Source organism: Triturus cristatus, chromosome 7, assembly GCF_964204655.1.
Source record: "Triturus cristatus chromosome 7, aTriCri1.1, whole genome shotgun sequence".
Lineage (NCBI taxonomy): Eukaryota > Metazoa > Chordata > Amphibia > Caudata > Salamandridae > Triturus > Triturus cristatus.
The window spans coordinates 168,191,050-168,214,999 of record NC_140590.1 but is presented as its reverse complement, the minus strand read 5'-3'; the positions used below and the strand labels follow the sequence as shown (position 1 = coordinate 168,214,999).

Sequence of the window (23,950 nt, the reverse complement as noted above, 5' to 3'; positions counted from 1 at the left end):
TACCTCTACTTAATCTGGGCTGCACTTGAGTCCAAAGTTATTTTCCTCACTGTGCACTGAGGATTGATACCAACCATAGAATATCTGTCTTGGCTTTTACCAATAAAGGCTTTCCATGCCCGCATTTTATTTTTTCCACCATGTTTTTTATGTTTAGCATAGAACAACTTTGCATTTTATTTTGGGACCTATTAGAACGAGCTGTATGTATGAAATAGTATTATTGCAAGAAACCAACTGCACTGCTTAGTACAACAATCATTGTAGCACAACCTATATCCTTGAAATGTCAGCACTTGCTGAACTGATGTCTCCTAGTTCTCAGCAAAGGAGATGAATTCGCAATAAATAAAACAGGACTCATGCACTGTGTCCTGGTCATGTTTTATTTGTTTCTTACATCATCTTTTAATTAATTTCTTTACTAGTTTGACTGTTCTTTATTTTCATGCTTGACGGGTATCTCTTGACTGTGACAGATAAGCATAAAAAGATATTTAAGAAGTAGTATTGAGAGGGGACAAAGCCAGTGATTTTAAACGAGGACAGTATTCACCCAAATGCAAACTAAAAATACAAACTATTTAACCTAGAAAGTGAAAAGGAAAAAGTCCCGGGAATCAAATTATTAAACTTCAGCGATATGTTGTTGTGTTACCTACAGGTAAATGTTTTTACTGTATGATGTGCAGTGGCTCTTGGATGTGGGATGCGTATTATTGCTATTTTTATTTTGTGATTGGGACTTCACATGAGTGGGCACCAGTTTAAGATTACTTTGAAGATTATGTTAAGTATGGAACACCACAGAATCAAAGGCACGTTTAATGGCTAAACCATTAATCGAAAAAGGTGCTAGCTCAACTATGCTGACCTGTGCCACTATAATATTTTTCAGGCTCTTACAAGTAGGCCATACTATTCAAGAAACATAAACCGCAAACGTTAAGGTGTATCAACTTGTTTTTGTCTTCTTTTAAAAAAACACCAAGGCTAGGACCAATTAGGTTCAGGCTAGGAAGCCAACAAGCAATGGATCTGTCTTGAGGAGTGTGCATCACCCAGGGTGGGCGCTAGATAAGACGGAAACATGTTGACTATGACATCATAGGGACTCATAAGCTAGTCCATAGTGCTGTTGCGTTTTAAAATCATATAAAAGAGAGGTAAAAATAAAGGAACATAATCTAAACCCATCCTGACTAATTTTTTTACCAAATGTCCCACTTAGTAATCCCGGACATAGTTGAAATTGAGAATTGCAGCATTTGTCTACTAAGTTCATAGCCAAGACCAGGATATAGTGTTGCGAGTTTCATTTGTAGACACTTCAATTAACACTGGGGCAGCCCATGCACCAGAAGTACAGTAGTGGTTAAAAGGAACTTGATGGCGAAGTAGATCACTTAATGTGGGTCAAGGGTAACACAGTTATTAACACAGTTATAAATAACAGAGCAGTACTTGTAAAGGGTTATATAACTGTCAGAAATGGGGTGCCTAGCTAGAAGAGGCATGCCTCTGAAGTGGGGATTTTTTCAAAGAAGGTTCTTTGAAGTGCAAAGAGCTAATTTCATCCCAGCCCCAGACTCCCAGTAGGCAGCACTCAGCCCTTAGTGTTCGAACAAGACACTGCCTATTCAGGTGTAAGTGCCAGCTTACCCCTCACTTCCTGCCCAAGAAAAGCCTCCAAAATGCAGATGAGTATTCAGACACACCTAACCGTCCTGTGTTTGTGGCTGTCTAGAGGAAATGCGCAAAGTGTAGCTGTCAACCACCCTTGATGTATTTAGGAGTCAGGCTGCAGTGACACAGAGCAGTGAGAGCATACAAATGTTAACTTTCTAAATGTGTCATTATTAAAACAGTAATGTGAAATCCAACTTTACCAGATAAGAGGATTTATCATAACCATTCCAAAGTTATAAAACATGAGTCATCATTTCAATCAGGAAATACAACTAAAAAGTGTATTAAGAAATTCTCAATGTTAAACTGTGAGAGCAGTAGGCCTCACAGTAGTGAAAAACGAATGTAGGTGTTTTTCATTCCAGGACATAGAAAACATAAACGCACCTGTCCTACCTGTTAGTTACACAGCGCACTGCTTGATGGGTTACCTATTGCCTACCTTACATGTGACTTGTGTGTGATGAAAGGGGAGGTTTAGGTTTGGCAAAGGGTTTTTAAATGCCAGGTCAAAGTGCCAGCAAACTGCGCACACAGGCCCTGCAATGGCGGGCCTGATTGAGGTTTGAAAGGCTAATTGTGTGGGTGGCACAATCAGTGCTGCAGGCCCCCTAGTAGCACTTACGGTGCAGGCCCTGGGTATATGGTAATCCACTCTACAAGCGACTTACAAGTAACCTAAATATGCCCATTGTTTATCTGCCAATATTTCCATATTGAGGAAACAAGCACATGCACGTTGGCCTTGGTCAGCAGAGGTAGAGTGCTCCGAGTCCTAAGGCCAATAAAAAGAATCAGCAAGCAGAGGAGGTAAGCAGGCAAACTATTTGGGGCAAGACCACCCTAAGGATAACTGGTCTAATAATAACTAACATATATAACTATAGTTCTTAAGTCTAACTGAGGTGTGCACATCCCATATTTCTCGGAGAAGCCTCTAGTACTTTTTGCTGTATATATCAGCGGTTATAAACTTTCCATCGGAAACAAATGGGTATTTCATTAGCAATGATTTAATGTACTGTACCCCAATGGAATGTCCTAGTATGTTAGTTAAAGCCAATCGGTCTGTATATAGTAGTAGCACTGTGCTGTTTTCCCATCAAAATGTTTTTTTAGCTCAAAGGTCACTATGCAGTGCTTTTGATGAGACATTACAACAGAAACACCTAAATGATAAGCACACGCCATTAGCACTATTGCTTTTCTAAAATTACATTCCAGGATAAGTGGTTAGAATACTACATGGTAAGCTAGACATATCATAAAACACAGAAAAAATGATAATATAAAAATGAATTTACCACTAGTGGGTCTTCCTGGCTCTTCAATGGCAGGCTGCTTTGGAAAACCAATAATCACTAGTCCAAAGGGCATACCAGGAGCTTCCACCACATGGGTGGTAGGCTCGTTGCCAAAATCATATATTGCTATGGAGTACTGAGTCCCAGGGATTGGTTTCCACTCAATATTAGAAAGTGATTTTCCATCGAAGGTAATTAGAGGCACTGCAGATGTTTTTACTATGAGGATTGCCCGATTCTTTTCCAAAGTGGGGTTACTTGGAAATATATACTTGGGGCCATAATTTGATTCGTCTGGAATGTTGAGTAAGTAGCTTTCATATAACCTGTCTCCAATTTTCTTTGCTGTGCTGTGATATGTCACTTGGACTGGTTTATCGGCTGTGATGAAGATAGTGGTGAATTCTGTTATTCCAATCTGGGTTACCTCTCCCGCCTTCAAGGTCTGGCTTTGCCTGTGGTCTCCTACTTGAAACTGTATATTAGTAGGCTGGGACGCGACAACAAACACCATGTCAGTATTTCCCGGATTTGCCAATGAAGGGAAGAAGAAATCTTGCCCCCATTGGGTGACTGGATTCAGCGGAGTAGAGACTTGGTAGGATGGCGTGACTGACTCAGGGCTGCTATAGCCACTGAATACTGTAATGGGTTTTGTGGCTATGATTCTGGTGCCTGACAAATTGTCTTTGCTTTCCACATGCATTACCTCAAAAGGTTTGAGGGAGACAGTGATTTTACGTCCTGGTTTGTAAGTTTGCCCTTCATAAACCACAGTTCCAGTCAGGTAGATGTCAACATTGTTTGGTTTTTGGAAGTTGACAATTGAAAATTCTTTATCATCATCGCCTGATTTCCCAGGAGGTGTCAGCACATAATACTCAACTCCCTCTTGTTGCAAAGGAACAGGTTTAATGGTCTCAACACGGGAGCCTATGTAGATTAGAACTGTGAGTGATATTGGAGTGTCCGATGTAATGATGAATGGGGCAGTTCCAGTCTGTTTTAGCAGCATCCCAGGAGGAATATTTATTGTGATGGTGGTCGTCTGCCCCTTTTGTAGGGTCACCTCTTTCTTTAATTTGGCTGGTTCATAGATGATGGTGACAGTTGTTGGCTGTTGGGCCGTGACTTGGATCTCAAACTTCACAGGATTCTTCTCATCATGGATTGTTGGGGTGGGAAAAACAAAGTCGGTCCCCACAGGGCCTGGTGACTTTCCATCTAGAAGAAAAAGATCACATCATCACTGGCCCATCCCTCTGAATCCTAAACTATATAAAGTATGATTTACCAGGCAACCTAATTAGAGAAACAAAAAAGGGATTTATAAATGAGTGACGGAAATTCAGCTACCTCTACTTAATCTGGGCTGCACTTGAGTCCAACGTTATTTTCCTCACGGTGCACTGAGGATTGATACCAACCATAGAATATCTGTCTTGGCTTTTACCAATAAAGGCATTCCATGCCCTCATTTTATTTTTTCCACCATGTTTTTTATGTTTAGCATAGAACAACTTTGCAGTTTATTTTGGGACCTATTAGAACGAGCTGTATGTATGAAATAGTATTATTGCAAGAAACCAACTGCACTGCTTAGTACAACAATCATTGTAGCACAACCTATATCCTTGAAATGTCAGCACTTGCTGAACTGATGTCTCCTAGTTCTCAGCAAAGGAGATGAATTCGCAATAAATAAAACAGGACTCATGCACTGTGTCCTGGTCATGTTTTATTTGTTTCTTACATCATCTTTTAATTAATTTCTTTACTAGTTTGACTGTTCTTTATTTTCATGCTTGACGGGTATCTCTTGACTGTGACAGATAAGCATAAAAAGATATTTAGGAAGTAGTATTGAGAGGGGACAAAGCCAGTGATTTTAAACGAGGACAGTATTCACCCAAATGCAAACTAAAAATACAAACTATTTAACCTAGAAAGTGAAAAGGAAAAAGTCCCGGGAATCAAATTATTAAACTTCAGCGATATGTTGTTGTGTTACCTACAGGTAAATGTTTTTACTGTATGATGTGCAGTGGCTCTTGGATGTGGGATGCGTATTATTGCTATTTTTATTTTGTGATTGGGACTTCACATGAGTGGGCACCAGTTTAAGATTACTTTGAAGATTATGTTAAGTATGGAACACCACAGAATCAAAGGCACGTTTAATGGCTAAACCATTAATCCAAAAAGGTGCTAGCTCAACTATGCTGACCTGTGCCACTATAATATTTTTCAGGCTCTTACAAGTAGGCCATACTATTCAAGAAACATAAACCGCAAACGTTAAGGTGTATCAACTTGTTTTAGCTTTCTTTTAAAAAAACACCAAGGCTAGGACCAATTAGGTTCAGACTAGGAAGCCAACAAGCAATGGATCTGTCTTTAGGAATGTGCATCACCCAGGGTGGGCGCTAGATAAGATGGAAACATGTTGACTATGACATCATTGGGACTCATAAGCAAGCCATAGTGCTGTTGCGTTTTAAAATCATATGAAAGAGAGGTAAAAATAAAGGAACATAATCTAAACCCATCCTGGCTCATTCTTTTACCAAATGTCCCACTTATTAATCCCGGACATAGTTGAAATTGAGAATTGCAGCATTTGTCTACTAAGTTCATAGCCAAGATCAGGATATAGTGTTGCGAGTTTCATTTGTAGACACTTCAATTAACACTGGGGCAGCCCATGCACCAGAAGTTCAGTAGTGGTTAACAGGAACTTGATGGCGAAGTAGATCACTTAATGTGGGTCAAGGGTAACACAGTTATTTACACAGTTATTTAATAAATAACAGAGCAGTACTTGGAAAGGGTTATATAACTGTCAGAAATGGGGTGCCTAGCTAGAAGAGGCATGCCTCTGAAGTGGGGATTTTTTCAAAGAAGGGTCTTTGAAGTGCACAGAGCTAATTTAATCCCAGCCTCAGACTCCCAGTAGGCAGCACTCAGCCCTTAGTGTTCGAACAAGACACTGCCTATTCAGGTGTAAGTGCCAGCTTACCCCTCACTTCCTGCCCAAGAAAAGCCTCCAAAATGCAGATGAGTATTCAGACACACCTAACCGTCCTGTGTTTGTGGCTGTCTAGAGGAAATGCACAAAGTGTTGCTGTCAACCACCCTAGATGTATTAGGAGTCAGGCTGCAGTGACACAGAGCAGTGAGAGCATACAAATGTTCACTTTTTAAATGTGACATTATTAAAACAGTAATGTTAAATCCAACTTTACCAGATAAGAGGATTTATCATGAGTATTTATCATAACCATTCCAAAGTTATAAAACATGAGTCATCATTTCTAATCAGGAAATACATCTAAATAGTGTATTAAGAAATTCTCAATGTTAAACTGTGAGAGCAGTAGGCCTCACAGTAGTGAAAAACGAATGTAAGTGTTTTTCATTCCATGACATAGAAAACATAAACGTACCTGTCCTACCTGTTAGTTACACAGCGCACTGCTTGATGGGTTACCTATTGCGTACCTTACATGTGACTTGTGTGTGATGAAAGGGGAGGTTTAGGCTTGGCAAAGGGTTTTTAAATGCCAGGTCAAAGTGCCAGCAAACTGCGCACACAGGCCCTGCAATGGCGGGCCTGATTGAGGTTTGAAAGGCTAATTGTGAGGGTGGCACAATCAGTGCTGCAGGCCCACTAGTAGCACTTACGGTGCAGGCCCTGGGTATATGGGTCCAGTTCTTTCCTCATCAGAGCAGAGGGCAACAGACCGCACAGCAGAGCAGAAAAGCAACAGGCAGCACTGCAGAGCAGAAATGCAGTTCTTCTAGATCAGCAGTCCTGGTAGCAGCACAGCAGCTCTTCCTCCTGTTAGAGTTCTTCACAGGTCCTGTAGTGTATTGTCTTGGTAGGGGCAGAGACCAGAACTCATACCCAGTTGTGCCTCTGAATTGGGGATTACTTCAAACAAGGGCCTTTGACCTTTGACCCTTGGTCTGAGATCTGCTCTTCCCCAGCAGCCCCGCTGTGCCATGCTCTGCCTCTGACTCCACCCGGGCAGAGTTCGAGACCGCACCGTGGCTCGTGCACCTTGCTGGTGCACGTTCCTGTGCTTGCCCTTCCTGTTGTGCTGGTATTGTTTTCTTTGTTCTTGTCCTTGTGCTGGTATTGCTTATTCTCTATTTTTTGCGGTGATATGTTTTTACAGTGTTCCCCCTGCGTTGTGCTCTTTCTGTTGACTCACTTTGTGCCCTCCCGTTTTTTCTGCTGTACTGGCTGCTGTTCACTCCCCCCCACCCCCCCCGTTTTTACAGCCGAATCCTCAGCCCCTGACCGCTCTCGCCTCCCAGCTGCACGTCCCTCCCCTTCCCCTACTCAATTGCAGCCACTGCACAGTTGCACAGTGGACGTGCGCAGCGAGCGAGAGAAGAGTCACCTTCAAAATCCTCACCCACACCTACAAATTTCTACACAACAACGGACCCAAATACCTCAACGACAGAATCAACTTCCACATACCCAAAAGAAACCTCCGATCTGCCAACCTCGCACTGGCCTAAACATCCACAGAGCCGGAGTAGGCGGAAGATCCTTCTCTCACATTGCGACCAAGACCTGGAACGAGCTACCGGCAGACATCAGACGCGCCAATCCCTGAACACCTTTAGGAAGAGTCTCAAGACCTGGCCCTTCGGCTAATGACTGGCCGTGCCTGGGATTGGCTCAATTCCTTTCTAGAGGATCGCACCCTGCAGATTTGGATGCCACCATTTTCGTCGGCCCATAGAAAGGTGTCCACAGGAGTACCGCAGGGCTCTACTCTGAGTCCTCTGCTCTTTAATATTTATATCACACCCCTAATTTATCTTGCGGAGGAGCTGGGAGCCAAGATCATAGCATATGCAGTTGATACCTGGCTCTTCACTTGGAAGGATAATGATCTGTCCTCGGAAATAGCCCAGAAATGTCTCTTCACCGTTTTCAAATGGCTTGCACTAGTACAGCTGAAGTGCAACAAGGACAAGTCAGGGGTCCTTCTGTATGGATCCTTCCCCCCATCTTTCAGGGAAACTTTGTGGCCCTTAGAGTACCCTCGGCCCAACTCAGTGGGTAGCCCTGCTAAGAACTTGGGGGTTTGGTTTGCTGAAGACCTTAGGTTCTCCGTGCAGATTAAGAGGCTTGCTGGGGTATGCTTTGTTACTCTCAAATCTCTTCGAAGTTTTTTCCCTTGCGTCCTAGGCCAGCCAAAGAAATGGTGCCCCATGCTCTTATTCTGTCACGCATCGACTATGTCAATGCTCTGTACATTGGCATCCCTGGCTACCTGTTAAAAAAATTGAAAACAATACAGAATGCGGCTGCCAGACTTCTGCTGAGCATTTCAAGAAGGTCAAACGTTAAACAGCATCTGCGGGATCTCCATTGGCTCCCAGTGGCCCACAGAGTTCAATTCAAAGCCCTTACTAGGGCCGACGTATCTTAGGAAGCGCTTTGCCTTCTATGTGCCCTGCAGATCTCTGCGTTCGGCCGGGTAATGGCTGGCTGTGGTCCCCTGTTTCCGCAGGACGCGTTTAGGGGATTGCTCTCTTTCCGTCAAAGCAGCGGTAGCCTGGAACTCCCTTCCCACGGAACTTCAAAACACTCAGGATCCTAGTCTATTCAAGAAAAATCAATTAAAGACCCTACTCTTTAATATGCCGATCTGAACCTCAGAACCTTCATTCTCACGGTCACCGCCCGCGCCGGGACACTCTTGTCTGTGTGCGCTATAAGTGCATTATAACATAACATAACATAAACGGACCTGCAGACCGAGCGCCTTGAGACCCCCATGGGTGAGTAGCACGCTTACAATCCCCTGATTGAATGATTGATTGATTGAAGTGCACAGAGGTCCTTTCATCCCAGCACTAGCTTCAGACTATAAGTAGGGGGTACTCAGCCCTTTGTGTTGCAACAGGACACTACCTATTCTGGTGTAAGTGTCAGCTCTACCCTCCCCTCCTGCCAAGGAAGAGCGATCAGAATGCAGATGATTATTCAGATACACCTAACCGTCCTGTGTTTGTGGCTGTATAGAGGGAATGCACAAAGTGTAGCTGTCACACACCCCAGATGTGTATTGGAGTTAGGCTACATGCACACACAGCAGTGAGAGCAGAGAAATGTCCACTTTCAACAATGTGGCATTTCTAAAACAGTAATGTTAAATCCAAATTACCAGTAAATAGGATTTTTCATGAGGATTTATCATTAACGTTCCAAAGTTCTAAAACATGATGCATCATTTCAAATCGGGACTTCCAACTTAAAAGTGTATTAAGAAATTCTCAATATTAACTATGAGAGGAGTAGACCTCACTCACAGTAGTGAAACATGAAATTAGGTGCTTTTCACTTCAGGACAAGGGTAACGTAAAAGCACATGTCCTACCTTTTATTTACACAGCACACTACCCTATGGGTTACCCATGGCCTACCTTACAGGTGCCTTATGTGTGATTAAAGGGGAGGTTTCGGCTTTGTAAAGGGTTTATAAATGCCAATTCAAAGTGGAAGTAAACTGCACACACAGGCCCTGCAGTGGCAGGCCTGAGACCGGTTTGAAAGGCTAGTTGTGTGGGTGGCACAACAGTGCTGTAGAACCACTAGTGGCATTTGGGGTACAGCCCCTTAGTGTATGGTATTCCACTCTACAAGGGACTTACATGTAACCTAAATATGCCAGTTGTTTATATACCATTACCATATTGAGGAAACAAGCACATGCACTTTAGCCCTGGTCTGCAAAGATAAGGTGCTCGGAGTTCTAAGGCCAACAAAGATAATCAGCAAAAAGAGGAGGTAAGCAGGCAGCCTATTTAGGGCAAGACCACCCTAAGGATAACTGTTCTAATAATAACTAACATATATAACTATAGTTCTCAAGTCAAAATGAGGTGTGCAAATCCCATGTTTCTCGGAGAAGCCTCCAGTACTTTTTGCTGTATATATCAGCGGTTATAAACTTTCTATCGGAAACAGATGGCTATTTCATTAGCAATGATTTAATTTACTGTACCCCAATGGAATGTCCTAGTATGTTAGTTAAAGCCAATCGGTCTGTATATGGTAGTAGCACTGTGCTGTTTTCCCATCAAAATGTTTTTTTAGCTCAAAGGTCACTATGCAGTGCTTTTGATGAGACATTACAACAGAAACACCTAAATGATAAGCACACGCCATTAGCACTATTGCTTTTCTAAAATTACATTCCAGGATAAGTGGCTAGAATACTACATGGTATGCTAGACATATCATAAAACACAGAAAAAATGATAATATAAAAATGAATTTACCACTAGTGGGTCTTCCTGGCTCTTCAATGGCAGGCTGCTTTGGAAAACCAATAATCACTAGTCCAAAGGGCATACCAGGAGCTTCCACCACATGGGTGGTAGGCTCGTTGCCAAAATCATATATTGCTACGGAGTACTGAGTCCCAGGGATTGGTTTCCACTCAATATTAGAAAGTGATTTTCCATCGAAGGTAATTAGAGGCACTGCAGATGTTTTTACTGTGAGGATTGCCCGATTCTTTTCCAAAGTGGGGTTACTTGGAATTATATACCTGGGGCCATAATTTGATTTGTCTGGAATGTTGAGTAAGTAGCTTTCATATAACCTGTCTCCAATTTTCTTTGCTGTGCTGTGATATGTCACTTGGACTGGTTTATCGGCTGTGATGAAGATAGTGGTGAATTCTGGTATTCCAATCTGGGTTACCTCTCCCGCCTTCAAGGTCTGGCTTTGCCTGTGGTCTCCTACTTGAAACTGTATATTAGTAGGCTGGGACGCGACAACAAACACCATGTCAGTATTTCCCGGATTTGCCAATGAAGGGAAGAAGAAATCTTGCCCCCATTGGGTGACTGGATTCAGCGAAGTAGAGACTTGGTAGGATGGCGTGACTGACTCAGGGCTGCTATAGCCACTGAATACTGTAATGGGTTTTGTGGCTATGATTCTGGTGCCTGACAAATTGTCTTTGCTTTCCACATGCATTACCTCAAAAGGTTTGAGGGAGACAGTGATTTTACGTCCTGGTTTGTAAGTTTGCCCTTCATAAACCACAGTTCCAGTCAGGTAGATGTCAACATTGTTTGGTTTTTGGAAGTTGACAATTGAAAATTCTTTATCATCATCGCCTGATTTCCCAGGAGGTGTCAGCACATAATACTCAACTCCCTGTTGTTGCAAAGGAACAGGTTTAATGGTCTCAACACGGGAGCCTATGTAGATTATAACTGAGAGTGATATTGGAGTGTCCGATGTAATGATGAATGGGGCAGTTCCAGTCTGTTTTAGCAGCATCCCAGGAGGAATATTAATCGTGATGGTGGTCGTCTGCCCCTTTTGTAGGGTCACCTCTTTCTTTAATTTGGCTGGTTCATAGATGATGGTGACAGTTGTTGGCTGTTGGGCCGTGACTTGGAACACAAACTTCACAGGATTCTTCTCATCATGGATTGTTGGGGTGGGAAAAACAAAGTCGGTCCCCACAGGGCCTGGTGACTTTCCATCTAGAAGAAAAAGATCACATCATCACTGGCCCATCCCTCTGAATCCTAAACTATATAAAGTATGATTTACCAGGCAACCTAATTAGAGAAACAAAAAAGTGATGGATTAAATGAGTGACTTAATTCTGCTACCTCTACTTAATCTGGGCTGCACTTGAGTCCAAAATTATTTTCCTCACTGTGCACTGAGGACTGATACCAACCATAGAATATCTGTCTTGGCTTTTACCAATAAAGGCATTCCATGCCCTTATTTTCTTTTTTCCATCATGTTTTTAGGTCTCGCTTGGCGAGCGCAGCGCAAAGCGCTGCTGTCGCCAGCGAGGTCTATTGTTGCTGACTTGCCTCGGAAGTGGGACAGGAGATGGGCACGCGCAAGGCTTTTGGCGGATTTGAGCCAGTGTACGCGCACGTAAATATGCACATCCACACACGCGATGTGCACATCTCCTGTCCCCCTTCCAATTACATGTCAGCCCTGTTGGAGCGGCCCGCTGCAAGACAGGGCCACTCAGAATGCATCATGTTTTTTATGTTTAGCATAGAATGACTTTGCATTTTATTTCGGGACCTTTTAGAACGAGCTGTATGTGTGAAATAGTATTATTGCAAGAAACCAACTGCACTGCTTAGTACAACAATCATTGTAGCACAACCTATATTCTTGAAATGCCAGCACTTGCTGAACTGATGTATCCTAGTTCTCAGCAGAGGAGATGAATTCGCAATACATAAAACATGACTCATGCACCGTGTCCTGGTCATTATTTTTTTGTTTCTTACATCATCTTTTAATGAATTTCTTTACTAGTTTGCCTGTTCTTTATTTTTACACTTGACTGGTATCTCTTGACTGTGAGAGATAACCATAAAAAGATGTTTAAGAAGTAGTATTGAGAGGGGACAAAGTCAATGATTTTAAACGAGGACAGTATTCACCCAAATGCAAGCTAAAATACAAACTATTTCACCTAGAAAGTGAAAAGGAAAAAGGCCCCGGAATCATATTTTTAAACTTCACTGATATGTTGGTGTGTTACCTACATGTAAATGTTTTTTCTGTACGATGTGCAGTGGCACTTGGATGTGGGATGTGTATTATTGCTAATTTTACTTTGTGTTTGGGACTTCACATGAGTGGGCACCAGTTTATGATTACTTTGAAGATTATGTTAAGTATGGAACACCACAGAATCAAAGGCACGTTTAATGCCTAAACCGTCAATCCCAAATGGTGCTAGCTCAACTATGCTGACCTGTGCCACTATTATATTTTTCAGGCTGTTACAAGTAAGCCATACTATTCAAGAAACATAAACCACAAACGTTAAGGTGTATCAACTTGTTTTTGTCTTGTTTTCAAAAAACACCAAGGCTAGGACCAATTAGGTTCAGATTAGGATGCCAACAAGCAATGGATTTGTCTGGAGAAATATGCATTACCAAGTTTGGGCACTAGATAGGACTGAAAATGTTGACGGCGACATCATTGGGATTCCTAATTAAGTCAATCGTGCCCTTGGTTTTTAAACAAAATGAAAGAGAGGTAAAAATAAAGGAACATAATTTAAACCCATCCTGACTCATTTTTACCAAATGTCCCACTTATTTACCTCTGACATGGTGGAAATTGAGAATTGCAGCATTTGTCTACTGAGTTACTATCCAAGATCAGGAAATAGTGTTGCAAGTTTCATTTGTAGACAATTCAATTAACATGGGGACAGCCTATGCACCAGAAGTACAGTAGTGGTTAAGAGGAACCTGATGGTAAAGTAGATCACTTAATGTGGGTCAAGGTTAACACAGTTATTAACACAGCAGAGCAGTACTTGGAAAGGGTTATATTACTCTCCGAAATGGGGTCCTTAGTTGGCACAGGTATGCCTCTAAAGTGGGGTTTACTTCAACGAGGGGGTTTTTTCAAGCTCAAAGAGTACCTTTCATCCCAGTCCTGTCCCCATCCTATCAGTAGGGGGTACTCAGCCATTTGTGTTCGAACAGGACACTGCCTCTTGAGGTGTAAGTGCCAGTTCCCCCCTCACTTCCTGCCCAAGAAGGGCCCCAAAAATGCAGATGAGTATTCAGACACACCTAACCGTCCTGTGTTTGTGGGCTATCTAGAGGTAATGCACAAATTGTAGCTGTCACCCACCCCAGATGTATTTAGGACTCGGGCTGCAGTCACACAGAGCAGTGTGTGCAGAAAAATATCCACATTCTAAATTTGACATTATTAAAACAGTAATGTTAAATCTAAGTTTACAAGTAAAGAGGATTTTTCATGAGGATTTATCATTATCATTCTAAAGTTATAAAACATGAATCATCATTTCTAATCCGGAATTACAACTAAAAGTGTATTAGGAAATTACCAATGTTAACCCATGAGAGGAGTAGGCCGCACAGTAGTGAACAACGAATGTAGGTGTTTTTCATTCCAAGACATGGAAAACTTAGATGCACATGTCCTACCTTTTAATTACACAGTACACTGCCCTGTGGGTTATCTATTGCCTACCTTAGAGTTAATTTATGTGTATCAAAAGGGGAGGTTTAGGCTTGGCAAAGGGGTTTTAAATGCCAAGTCAAAGTGGCAGTAAACTGCACACACAGGCCCTGCAGTGGCTGGCCTGAGATAGGTTTGAGAGGCTAGTTGTGTGGGTGGCACAATCAGGGCTGCAGGCCCACTAGTAGCATATAGGGTGCAGGTCCTAGGTATATGGTATTCCATCTTCAAGAGACTTACTGGTAACCTAAATATACCAATGGTGTATATACCAATATTACCATATTGAGGAAACAAGCACATGCACTTTAGCCTTGTCAGCAGTGGCAAGGTGCTTAGAGTCCTGAGGCCAACAAAGAGAACCATCAAAAAGAAGAGGTTAGCAGGCAAACCGTTTGGTATAAGACCACCCTAAGGATGATTGGTCTAAGTCTAAATGAGGTGTGCACATCCTATGTTTCTCGGAGAAGCCTCTAGTACTTTTTGCTATGTATATCAGAGGTCATAAACATTCCATCTTAAAAAAATGGTTATTTCTTGAGCACTGATTTAATTTCCTCTACCCCCAAAAATGCCCTTGTGTGTTAGTTAATACCAATATAATAGTGCACACAAAATATCAAAGGGAGAAGCCCCAAAGAGAAAGTGTACTATTCCCTATCTGAATTGTAACTCCCAAAAAGTACATTCTCAAAACGTTGTGAAATGGTTAATGTCATAAGAGAAAAACTCTAGAGGGAAAACTAAGAATAATATATACAGCCGCAGCACCTTTTCATAGATTTTAGTCACATGTTTGTTAAGTGCAATGCTAAGCTTGGCCAAAGAGATCCTATAGCAATTTGACAGGGTGGGACCTATCTTGGCACTCATTACCTCCAGCATTGACGCCCATACTGCGCCACGGTGAAGTTTCAAGTGGGGTACCCTTTGGCTGAAGAGAGGTAATTGAATGTCTTTAATCAGATGAGACAGTATTTTCCCCACCAGTCATATATATGAGCCAGAAACTCTTGACGGCTAGTACAAACATCTGTTTATAGTTTTACGCTATTTGTTTGATTTATATGCAGAGTGACAAGTCTCAGGGGTATATTTGTTGATAACCCCTAGTCCTCTTCGTTTTTAACCCTGCCCAAGGGCACTGCACAATAAAGTTATTAGGTCCCCTGGAGACAGTTTTAATATCTTTACCTAATTTTTGTTTGCACTCTGCCCCTCACTCATCGATTCCTTTGGTCCCCTTGATACAAAACACTTCAGCTCCTCTTCCAGTTTGGAAGAGTTGTAGCCCACACCTGGAACCTTGCAGCCCTGGTGTGAGGAGGGAGCCCATGATGAAGTATGTCACCTTCGGGTGAGTGAGGTTTCTCGTCCTTAAGAAGATCTCGCCTTACCCATAACAAGACACACAACCTCCTGATCTACTGATTTTAATGATTGACTTTGATATTATTCTTAGGAGTTTTCTCTCTAGAGTTTTTCTTGTATGACATAAACAATGTCACAACGTTTTGAGAATGTACTTTTTGTGAGTTACATTTAAAACCAATATGTCTGTATAAAGTAGAAGCACTGTGCTATTTTCCCATCAGAATTGGACTTTAGCCTAGAGGTCGCTATTCGGTGTTGTGATGGTCATTTTCTTAGAAACACTTAAATGACAAGCACACATCATTACCACTATTGCTTTTATATAATTACATACCAGGCTAAGTGGCTAGAATGCTAATTGATAAACTAGACACATCATAAAATACATGAAAAAGCATTATATATAAAATTTATTTACCACCACTGGGTCCTGGATCTTCAATGACAGGCTGCTTTGGATAACGGATAATCACTAGTCCAAAGGGCATACCAGGTGCCTCCACAATGTGGGTGCTAGGCTCGTTGCCAAAATCATATATTGCTATGGAGTACTGAGTTCCAGGGATTGGTTTCCACTCAATATTGGAAATTGATTTTCCATCGAAGGTAATTAGAGGCACTGCTGATGTTTTTACTATGAGGATTGCCCGATTCGTTTCAGAATTAGGACTACTTGTAACTTTATAATTTGGGGCGTATTTCGTACTGTCTGGGATGTTGATCAAGTAGGTTTCATATAACCTGTCCCCAATTTTCCCCAAATATGTCACCTGGACAGGTTGATTTGCTGTGATGGAGATAGTGGTGAATTCTGGTATTTCAATCTCGGCTACCTGCCCGGCCTTCAAGCTTAAGCTTTGCTTGTGGTCTCCTACTTGATACTGTAAATTAGTAGGCTGGGACGCGACAATAAACACCATGTCAGTATGTCCTGGTTTTGCCAATGAAGGGAAGAAGAATTCTTTTCCCCATTGGGTGACTGGATGCAGTGGAGTAGAGACTTGGTACGATGGGCTGACTGTCTCAGGACTGCTATAGCCGCTGAATACTGTAATGGGCTTTGTGGCTACGATTCTGGTGCCTGACAAATTGTCTTTACTTTCTATGAGGATTACCTCAAAAGGTTTCAGGGAGGTAGTGATTTTCCTTCCTGGTTTATAAGTTTGTCCTTGGAAAACCACAGTTCCAGTTGGGTAGATGTCAACATTGTTTGGTTTTTGGAAGTTGCCAATTGAAAATTCTTTATCATCATCGCCTGATTTCCCAGAAGGTGTCAGCACATAATACTCGACTCCCTCTTGTTGCAAAGGAACAGCTTCAATTGTCTCAACACGGAAGCCTATGTAGATGATAACTGTGAGTGATATTGGACTTTTTGATGTAATGATGAATGGGGCACCTCCAGTATGTTTCAGCAGCATCCCAGGAGGAATAGTGATTGTGATGGTGGTCGTCTGCCCCTTTTCTAGGGTCAACTCTTTCTTTAATTTCACTGGTTCATAGATGATGGTGACAGTGGTTGGCTCTTGGGCCGTGACTTGGAACTCAAACTTCACAGGTTTCTTCTCATCATGGATTGTTGATGTGGGAATAACAAACTCATTCCCCATTGTGGTTGGCACCTTTACACCTAGAAGAAAAAGATCACATCATCACTGGCCCATCCCTCTGTATTGTAAACTATGTTGAGTATGATTCACCAGGCAAATTGTTCAGAAAAACTAAAAATTAATTGATTGAATGCATCATTAAATCTTAGCCACCTCTTAATACTCGGGGCTGTACTTAAGTCGATAGTTCTTGCCAATGGTGGTATTCCAGCTCTTAATTAAAAAAAATTCTGGCATATTTTTCGATTTTTAGCATTGATTGACTGCATTTTATTGCTGGACCTTTACATTTGACATGTGTGCATTAAATATGATTCGTGCAACAAACCAGTAGTGTGTAATCTAGAAGTAAATTACGGTTCAACTCAAGTCTTTATTATACATCAAATTTGTACTAGAACAATCATTTCAGCACACCCTATATCTTTCCAATTCCAGAAGATACTGAAATGATGCATCCGAGTTCTCAACAAAGAAGATAATGTTACAATGAATAAAACATGCCACAACCACTTTATCCTGGGAATGTTGAACGTTTTGCTTATACCATCTTTTAATCAATTGCTTTATTAGTTTACATGTTCATTTTATGCTTTACATGACAGGTGTCACTTGACTGTATGCGATAACCGGAAAAAGAGCTTTGAGAAGAATTATTGCGATGAGGTTTAGAGACCACCACCATGGTAATTGTATTTTATAGAAGCTTTAGATTGGCGGGAAGGCATGTGATGCGAGAGACAGTTCCTATTCCACTTTGTAATCCTGATTAGTCCACTTTGAAATTAACTCTCAGATGATGAAGGTCTCATCCGTTCATAATAAAAAGTAATGCCAAAGGCAGTGGAGGCAACCATTTTTCTGTGAATAGCGTATATGTTAAACTCAGCCTAACTTTTTGGGTGGACGTTTATTTCACTTTGTTAAAGCCTGTAGTCATATTCTACTTCTACCAATGACACCATGGTTAATGAGGTATATCCCACTCAGTCATGAGCCCTGTGAGTGACAGCATTTCACATAATCACATGTGCACATCTGCCTGAAAACAGGTGTGTTTCATTGCCACAACTGGTAGTCCAGTTGTTTAGGTTTGGGGTTTTTCTTTTCATAGATCCTTTTTTATTTCGCCCTTCTCTATTACTTATTTTATTTTTTGTAGGAAAGGTATTTGTCGGGTACTGTGCTTACTGTGTCTCATCACTTTTGCCCGCTGGCATGTAGTTCCGTGCTGTATCACATTTGCCCCTTGCTCTGTGTCTCATGCCTGCTTGCCACCTGACCATATTCACCTGCTTCTGATCTTTCCATGTAAATGCTTGCTTCCAACTGTTGTGAGAGTTGGAGCGAGATTTGTAGAATTCACATGGCACAGCAGCCATCTTTGAGTGTGGGGGACATTCATCACTCTCAAATATACTACAGGTGCTTGACTTCCTGTATCTAGCACAAGAGAGGCCTCGCATAAATCTTTCCACCCAAATGCCTCCAAGTCACCAGACTTACCTGAAGTGGGCTTTTCTGCGCTCAAGTCCTGTGTGTTGCTGACCTCTGGACCATTAAGCTCTGTATAGAAAAGACGAAAAGGAATCAAGTCAGAACTTTACATCCGTTTTGGTTTGGCAACTAAATATCTATTTATGAGCAATTCACAAAATGTTTTGTAAAAACATTTAAGAATCATTGCGTGCAGGCAAAAGGATTGAGCAATAACTAGTTCTGTAACGTGCACATGAATAGAGACAACTTTCTAACAGGGACATCATGGTTGCTACCAAGTTTGGAACTAATGGCAAAGTAACTCTTGGATGGCTCCAATAATAGTGACACAGCTGGGGATCTAAAAAGAACAGCGTGCACCTGAATACAAACTATTTAACCAGGGCCGGCTTTAGGGCAGTGTGACTGGTGCAGCCACACTGGGCACTAACCTCTGAAGGGGGTGCCAAACTCGTGGGTGGGAGCTCTGTGTTTAGCAGTAACATGATCGGAGCGACGAGGGGCACTTATGACCGGTGATAGTGAGAGAATCCGAGGAGGCAGTCATAGGGTGTAGGGGCGCCAAAAATGATTCTCGCACCGGGAGCCACCAGCGATATAGCCGGCCCTGCATTTAACCCTAAAAGTCAAATCGGAAAAGTGCACCATAAACAAATGATTGCACTTCACAGACATATTATTCTGGTAGGAGACTCAAGGGAAAAACAGTAGACTCATGAACACTGAAAATGTTTTAACTGCAGATGGTCTTCAAGTGTCATTTCAGCCCTCATTCCATGATGGCTGCAGCATTTAGAAGCATCGGCAGTGCGTACCTGCAGCATCACCAGCTCTGGTTAAAACATTGTTGTCTTTTTTAAAAAAACTGTAAAATTGAATCGTTTTAACTTGGGGGAATCATTTTTTAACTTGGGGAGCTTCATTAAACGGGTAGCTTTTACCCCTCCTTTGCACTTTGCTCCTTTGCACAGCCGGTCCCAGATCCGCCACAGCTGATTGCTGATTGAAGCGGAGGGACGTGGCTCCTCCCCCGACCTTCCCTCACTACCGGGGCAGAATCCTCTTAATCAGGAGCCTGACAGAACGCATGGCAGTAGTGGCAGCGCGTACCTGCAGAATCGCCAGCTCTGGTTAAAGCATTGTTGTCTTTTTAAAATATCTGTAAAATTTAATATTTTTAACTTGGGGGAATTGTTTTTTAACTTGGTAAACTGCATTCAACGGGCAGCTTTAATCCTACCTTTGCACTTTGCTCCTTCAAACAGCCGGTCCCTGGTCCGCCACAGCTGATTGCTGATTGAAGCAGAGGGACGTGGCTCCTCCCCCTACCTTCCCTCACTTCTGGGGCAGAATCCTCTTAATCAGGATGCGTGTCCAGACGTGCGCAGCTGACGCGCCGAAGGCAAGCCCGTCTGCGCCTGTCCGTGCCCTGTCTGGGCCACGGGCCATAATCCCTGCATCTCGCCTTCCTCAACGAAAGCAGTATTAGGCAGAAGAGCTACTCAGTTTAGCAGGCCCGATAAGGAATATCACGTAAACGCTCCATCTCACCCGCCAGCGACCCTCTCGAATGTAAGGCTGCCCGGGGGGGGGTTGCGCAGCGGCCCGCCCCTTGGAGGGCGGCCGCCTTAGTGCCACAGGAAGGCACAGGGGTGGGAGGTCGAGTCCCTGGGCTAGTCCGGGGGAGACCCCAACAGATAGCTGTTTCCGGCGAGGGCGGGCAGGAGACAGGTGTACTTATACTGTCTCCGCCCCCTCCTCGTCCTCTTGTCCGCTCGTAGTTACAGGGCGATCCAGGGTCTGCACATACCAAGGGGTACAGCATGCAGCAGCACCGTGGGGTGCTAAGCCAGGATACCCAGGGATGTTTAGCGGGTCCCCTGGAAGAACGACGGCGCCCCGTTAACCGAAAGGCGGTTGTGGGTCTGAGCAACCGGGGGCTGCCATGTATGCTCCGCCCACCCATCACGGGGGGGCGTGTGAAGCATGTGGACTGGTGGTCCACGGATGGGAGGGGTGGACCCTCCCAATATTTGGTATACACCAGTTGGCGTTGCCATGGTGACTCTAGGCTTATCAGACGGGCAGGCGGCATAGGGCTGGCCTGCCCTGGGATCGCCCGTAAGATAACCCACCTTGTTTGCATATTGGTTATGATAATAAACCTGCAGCAATATTTCTCCACTTACATTACAGTGTCGTGTGTTTTATTTATGCACTTATGTACTTATGTGCTTTGTGATAACTGTTGCCGATATTGGCACTATGCCCTCACTGCAGATTTTAACTGAAAATAGACTCCCACACCTACTCTACCAAACCCAGAAAATATAAAATGTTCCTGCTAAACTGCAGGTCTCTGCCCAAAACATACGGCAGCAATCTCTATCCTTCTCGAAGAAGAAAGGCCAGAGATCCTGTTTCTCACAGAAACATGGCTTACTCCTAGCTCTGACCCGGACCTCGTCCAGGCTCTCCTTCCCCCCACCCCCCCCCCCCCCCACCCGGTTATTCAATTCAGAGGCTGGACTGGCCCACAGGGAAATGGGACTGTCTGACCTGTCAGGTGACTAGCAGCCTTGTGCCATACTGTGAGAACGCTATTTTCTCCATTGAATTTTTCCCAGCACTCACTTTCTAAGGTATATTAATCTATCGGCCCCGGGTCCCTCAGTGGAACTTTGTAACTCCCTACTCGATCTGGCAGCAAATCTGGCTAGAACATCGGCCAATATCACTTTAATGGGGGACTTCACCCTCCACTTTGATGACCCTCTACAGATGTTGGCAACCGAAAGTACAGAGGATCTTGCGGCCTATCAGCTCATACAAAAAGTCAGTGAGCCCACCCACATAAAAGGGCATCTACTAGATCCCATCTTCTAAAACCTGGAGGACCTAATGGGAGAGAAACCTACCCCTCTCCCATGGCCAGATCAGTTTCTTATACCATTTACCTGGGCACCGTCCCCCATGGTCCTACACATGAAACCCATCTATTCAATATTACGCCCCTGGCCTACATTGTCAATTAAACACTGGTCCACAATATTATAAGAAACTAGACTGGTGTCTTCTCCGGATGCTGTTACGGCCAATGAAAACCTCAACAACTGGCTCCAAGAATCATTAGATTCGCTCATTCCAGTAAAAAGGATTCAATCCAAAATAGGAAGTAACCGGAAATCTTGGTACTCAGCCAAACCTCGGGCCTAAAACAAACCTGTGAAAAGCTTGAGAGAGACTGGAGAAAAAACTTCTCTATTGATAGGAAAATTAAATATAGAGAAGCCATCAATTTATACAAAGCCAAAATCAAAGTAGCCCAGGCCGCCTTCTACGAAAATAAAATCTTATCAGCAACCAACTCCGTGAGATCTTTAGCATTGCCAAAACTCTCTCCAGAGTTCCCCCTCCTGCCGTTATCCCTGACACCTCAGGTGCACGTTGTAACAACTTAGCGGAGTTCTTTTTCAATAAAATTGAAAAAATATCACCTAATTTCCCCCTATTAAAGATTGTACATTTTCCCTCCATACTCACAGCAATCAGCCTTTTTTGGAAACCATCCCGGTGATGGAAATGCTAGTACTAGAAAGCCTCCTGACTCAGGTAAAAAGTGGGTCGCTTAAAGATCCAGCCCCTTTAAAGATACTGAGACAGGTGGCAGGAGTTGTTTCCCCTGTCATCTTAGAGTTGATTAATACCTCATTCTCTACTGGAGTGGTCCCTTGCCTTGATCCTTCTAATTTGGGAAACTACCGCCCCATATCATTGCTCCCAGGGGTCAGCAAAATTGTTGAAAAATATTTCAATTCGGTACTGTCCTCTTTCCTAGAGACCCACAAACTTCTCCACCGGTCCCAGACAGGCTTCCGACCTCTCCAGGTAAATGAAACGGCTTTGCTATCAGTCGTGGAAGAGTCAAGAAAGATAGTGGACTCCGGAGGCACTGCTGTGGTCGTTCTCTTGGACCTCAGCAGGCTTTTGACATAGTAAACCATCATATGCTGGTACATATGCTCAGAAAACTGAGAGTTACCGGAACTGCTCTGTCATGGCTACAGTGTTTCGTGAGTAACAGATCCTTTCAGATCTTTGACAACGAGGTGAACAGATGCCCCTTTGTTGTGGAGTACCACAGGATCTTCCCTGAGACCCACCTTTTTCAACGTTTACACATGCTCCCTAGCAGAGGTGGTATCACTTTTTGGAGTACACATAGTCACCTACGCAGATGACACACAACTTGTGATTGGGCTTAATAGAGCCGAAAGTTCCCCCCACAGTCTGCGCCCATGCTTAGAAAAAATTGCCAACTGGATGAATCAGTCCTTCCTGAAATTGAATGGGGAAAAAAGCGAATAATGAACTTGGGCAATCGCTCCCCCCTTGATCTAAACTCAATCTGGCTGACCACTCTCGGCTCAACCCCCACCCCTAAACCCCAGTTAAAAAGCCTGGGTGTCTGGATCGACCAAGACCTCACATTTAAAGTACAAGCACGGAAGACGGCGGCCACGTGCTATGGTATCCTGAAAATGATTCGGAAGGTTCTTCCCCTCCTTCCTTTCCAGGCAAGAAAAATCATGGTCCAGGCCCTTATCCTGTCCCTGTTGGACTACGGGAACGCCCTTTATCTGGGTGCTCCTGCCGCTACCCTCTCCAAATTTCAGACTATACAAAACTGGGCAACCGGGAGATAATTAACTTCAAAGCTTTATGCATTATCCACAAGTCTCTAGCTGTAACAGGTCCCGCCATTCTCCACAGCGCCATTCAGTTCTACCGGTCCAACAGAAGTCTTCGTTCAGAGACTATGAACCTTGTCACTGTCCCCAGGATCAGGAAAGCCAGAAGCGGGGGTCGGCAATTCTCTTTTAACGGGCCAAGCTCTGGAACTCCCTCCCTTCCCATCTACGTAAAGAAACCAACCACCTAGCCTTCCGTAAATTGCTAAAAACGTTGCTATTCCCTTAGTTGGTGAAACTCCCTTCTTCGGCTGCTACCAGCGCTGGGATGCCCCTGGGTAGTCATACTCTTTACAAATGTCTCTTCATGCCTGGATCGCTTAACAGTGATGCACTATGCTCAGTTCCATTCCAAGGTGGCACCCACTGTAATGTTTACAGTGATCCTCATTGAAAAGCATTGTGCACAAGGTATCATTGTTTTACAATTTCAAGACGGCAAACACATTGTTCCTGTATGGGGTACTTTTTAAGGTATAAAACAGTGACGCTATATTCAGAATGCTGTTCCAAGATGGCCACTGGCTTCTGGGTTCAATTTGTTTTACCTCCCATCATGAATATGGGGTAACTTTTCTTTGGAACTGAATTCATGGCTGAAACAATTCTCCAAGCTATTGAAGTGTAATTGTGGGTTGCTGCAGTTCATATCAAGTGTATAATGCACATTATTACATA

The 23,950-nt window shown here is 43.2% G+C and overlaps 1 protein-coding gene across 1 annotated transcript in view; it reads right to left on the bottom strand.

Annotated features, from left to right (window-relative positions):
* The window catches only part of LOC146809134 (uncharacterized), a 277,381-nt gene that overhangs the window by 45,374 nt on the left and 208,057 nt on the right, over positions 1-23,950 (bottom strand). Inside the window, exons 22-25 of the mRNA XM_085615949.1 lie at positions 18,528-18,587; positions 15,830-17,041; positions 10,305-11,528; positions 2,994-4,217 (exon numbers count right to left, since the gene is read on the bottom strand). Coding sequence (XP_085472075.1) covers positions 2,994-4,217; positions 10,305-11,528; positions 15,830-17,041; positions 18,528-18,587 — 3,720 coding nt within the window. The remainder of the gene's footprint in view (positions 1-2,993; positions 4,218-10,304; positions 11,529-15,829; positions 17,042-18,527; positions 18,588-23,950) is intronic.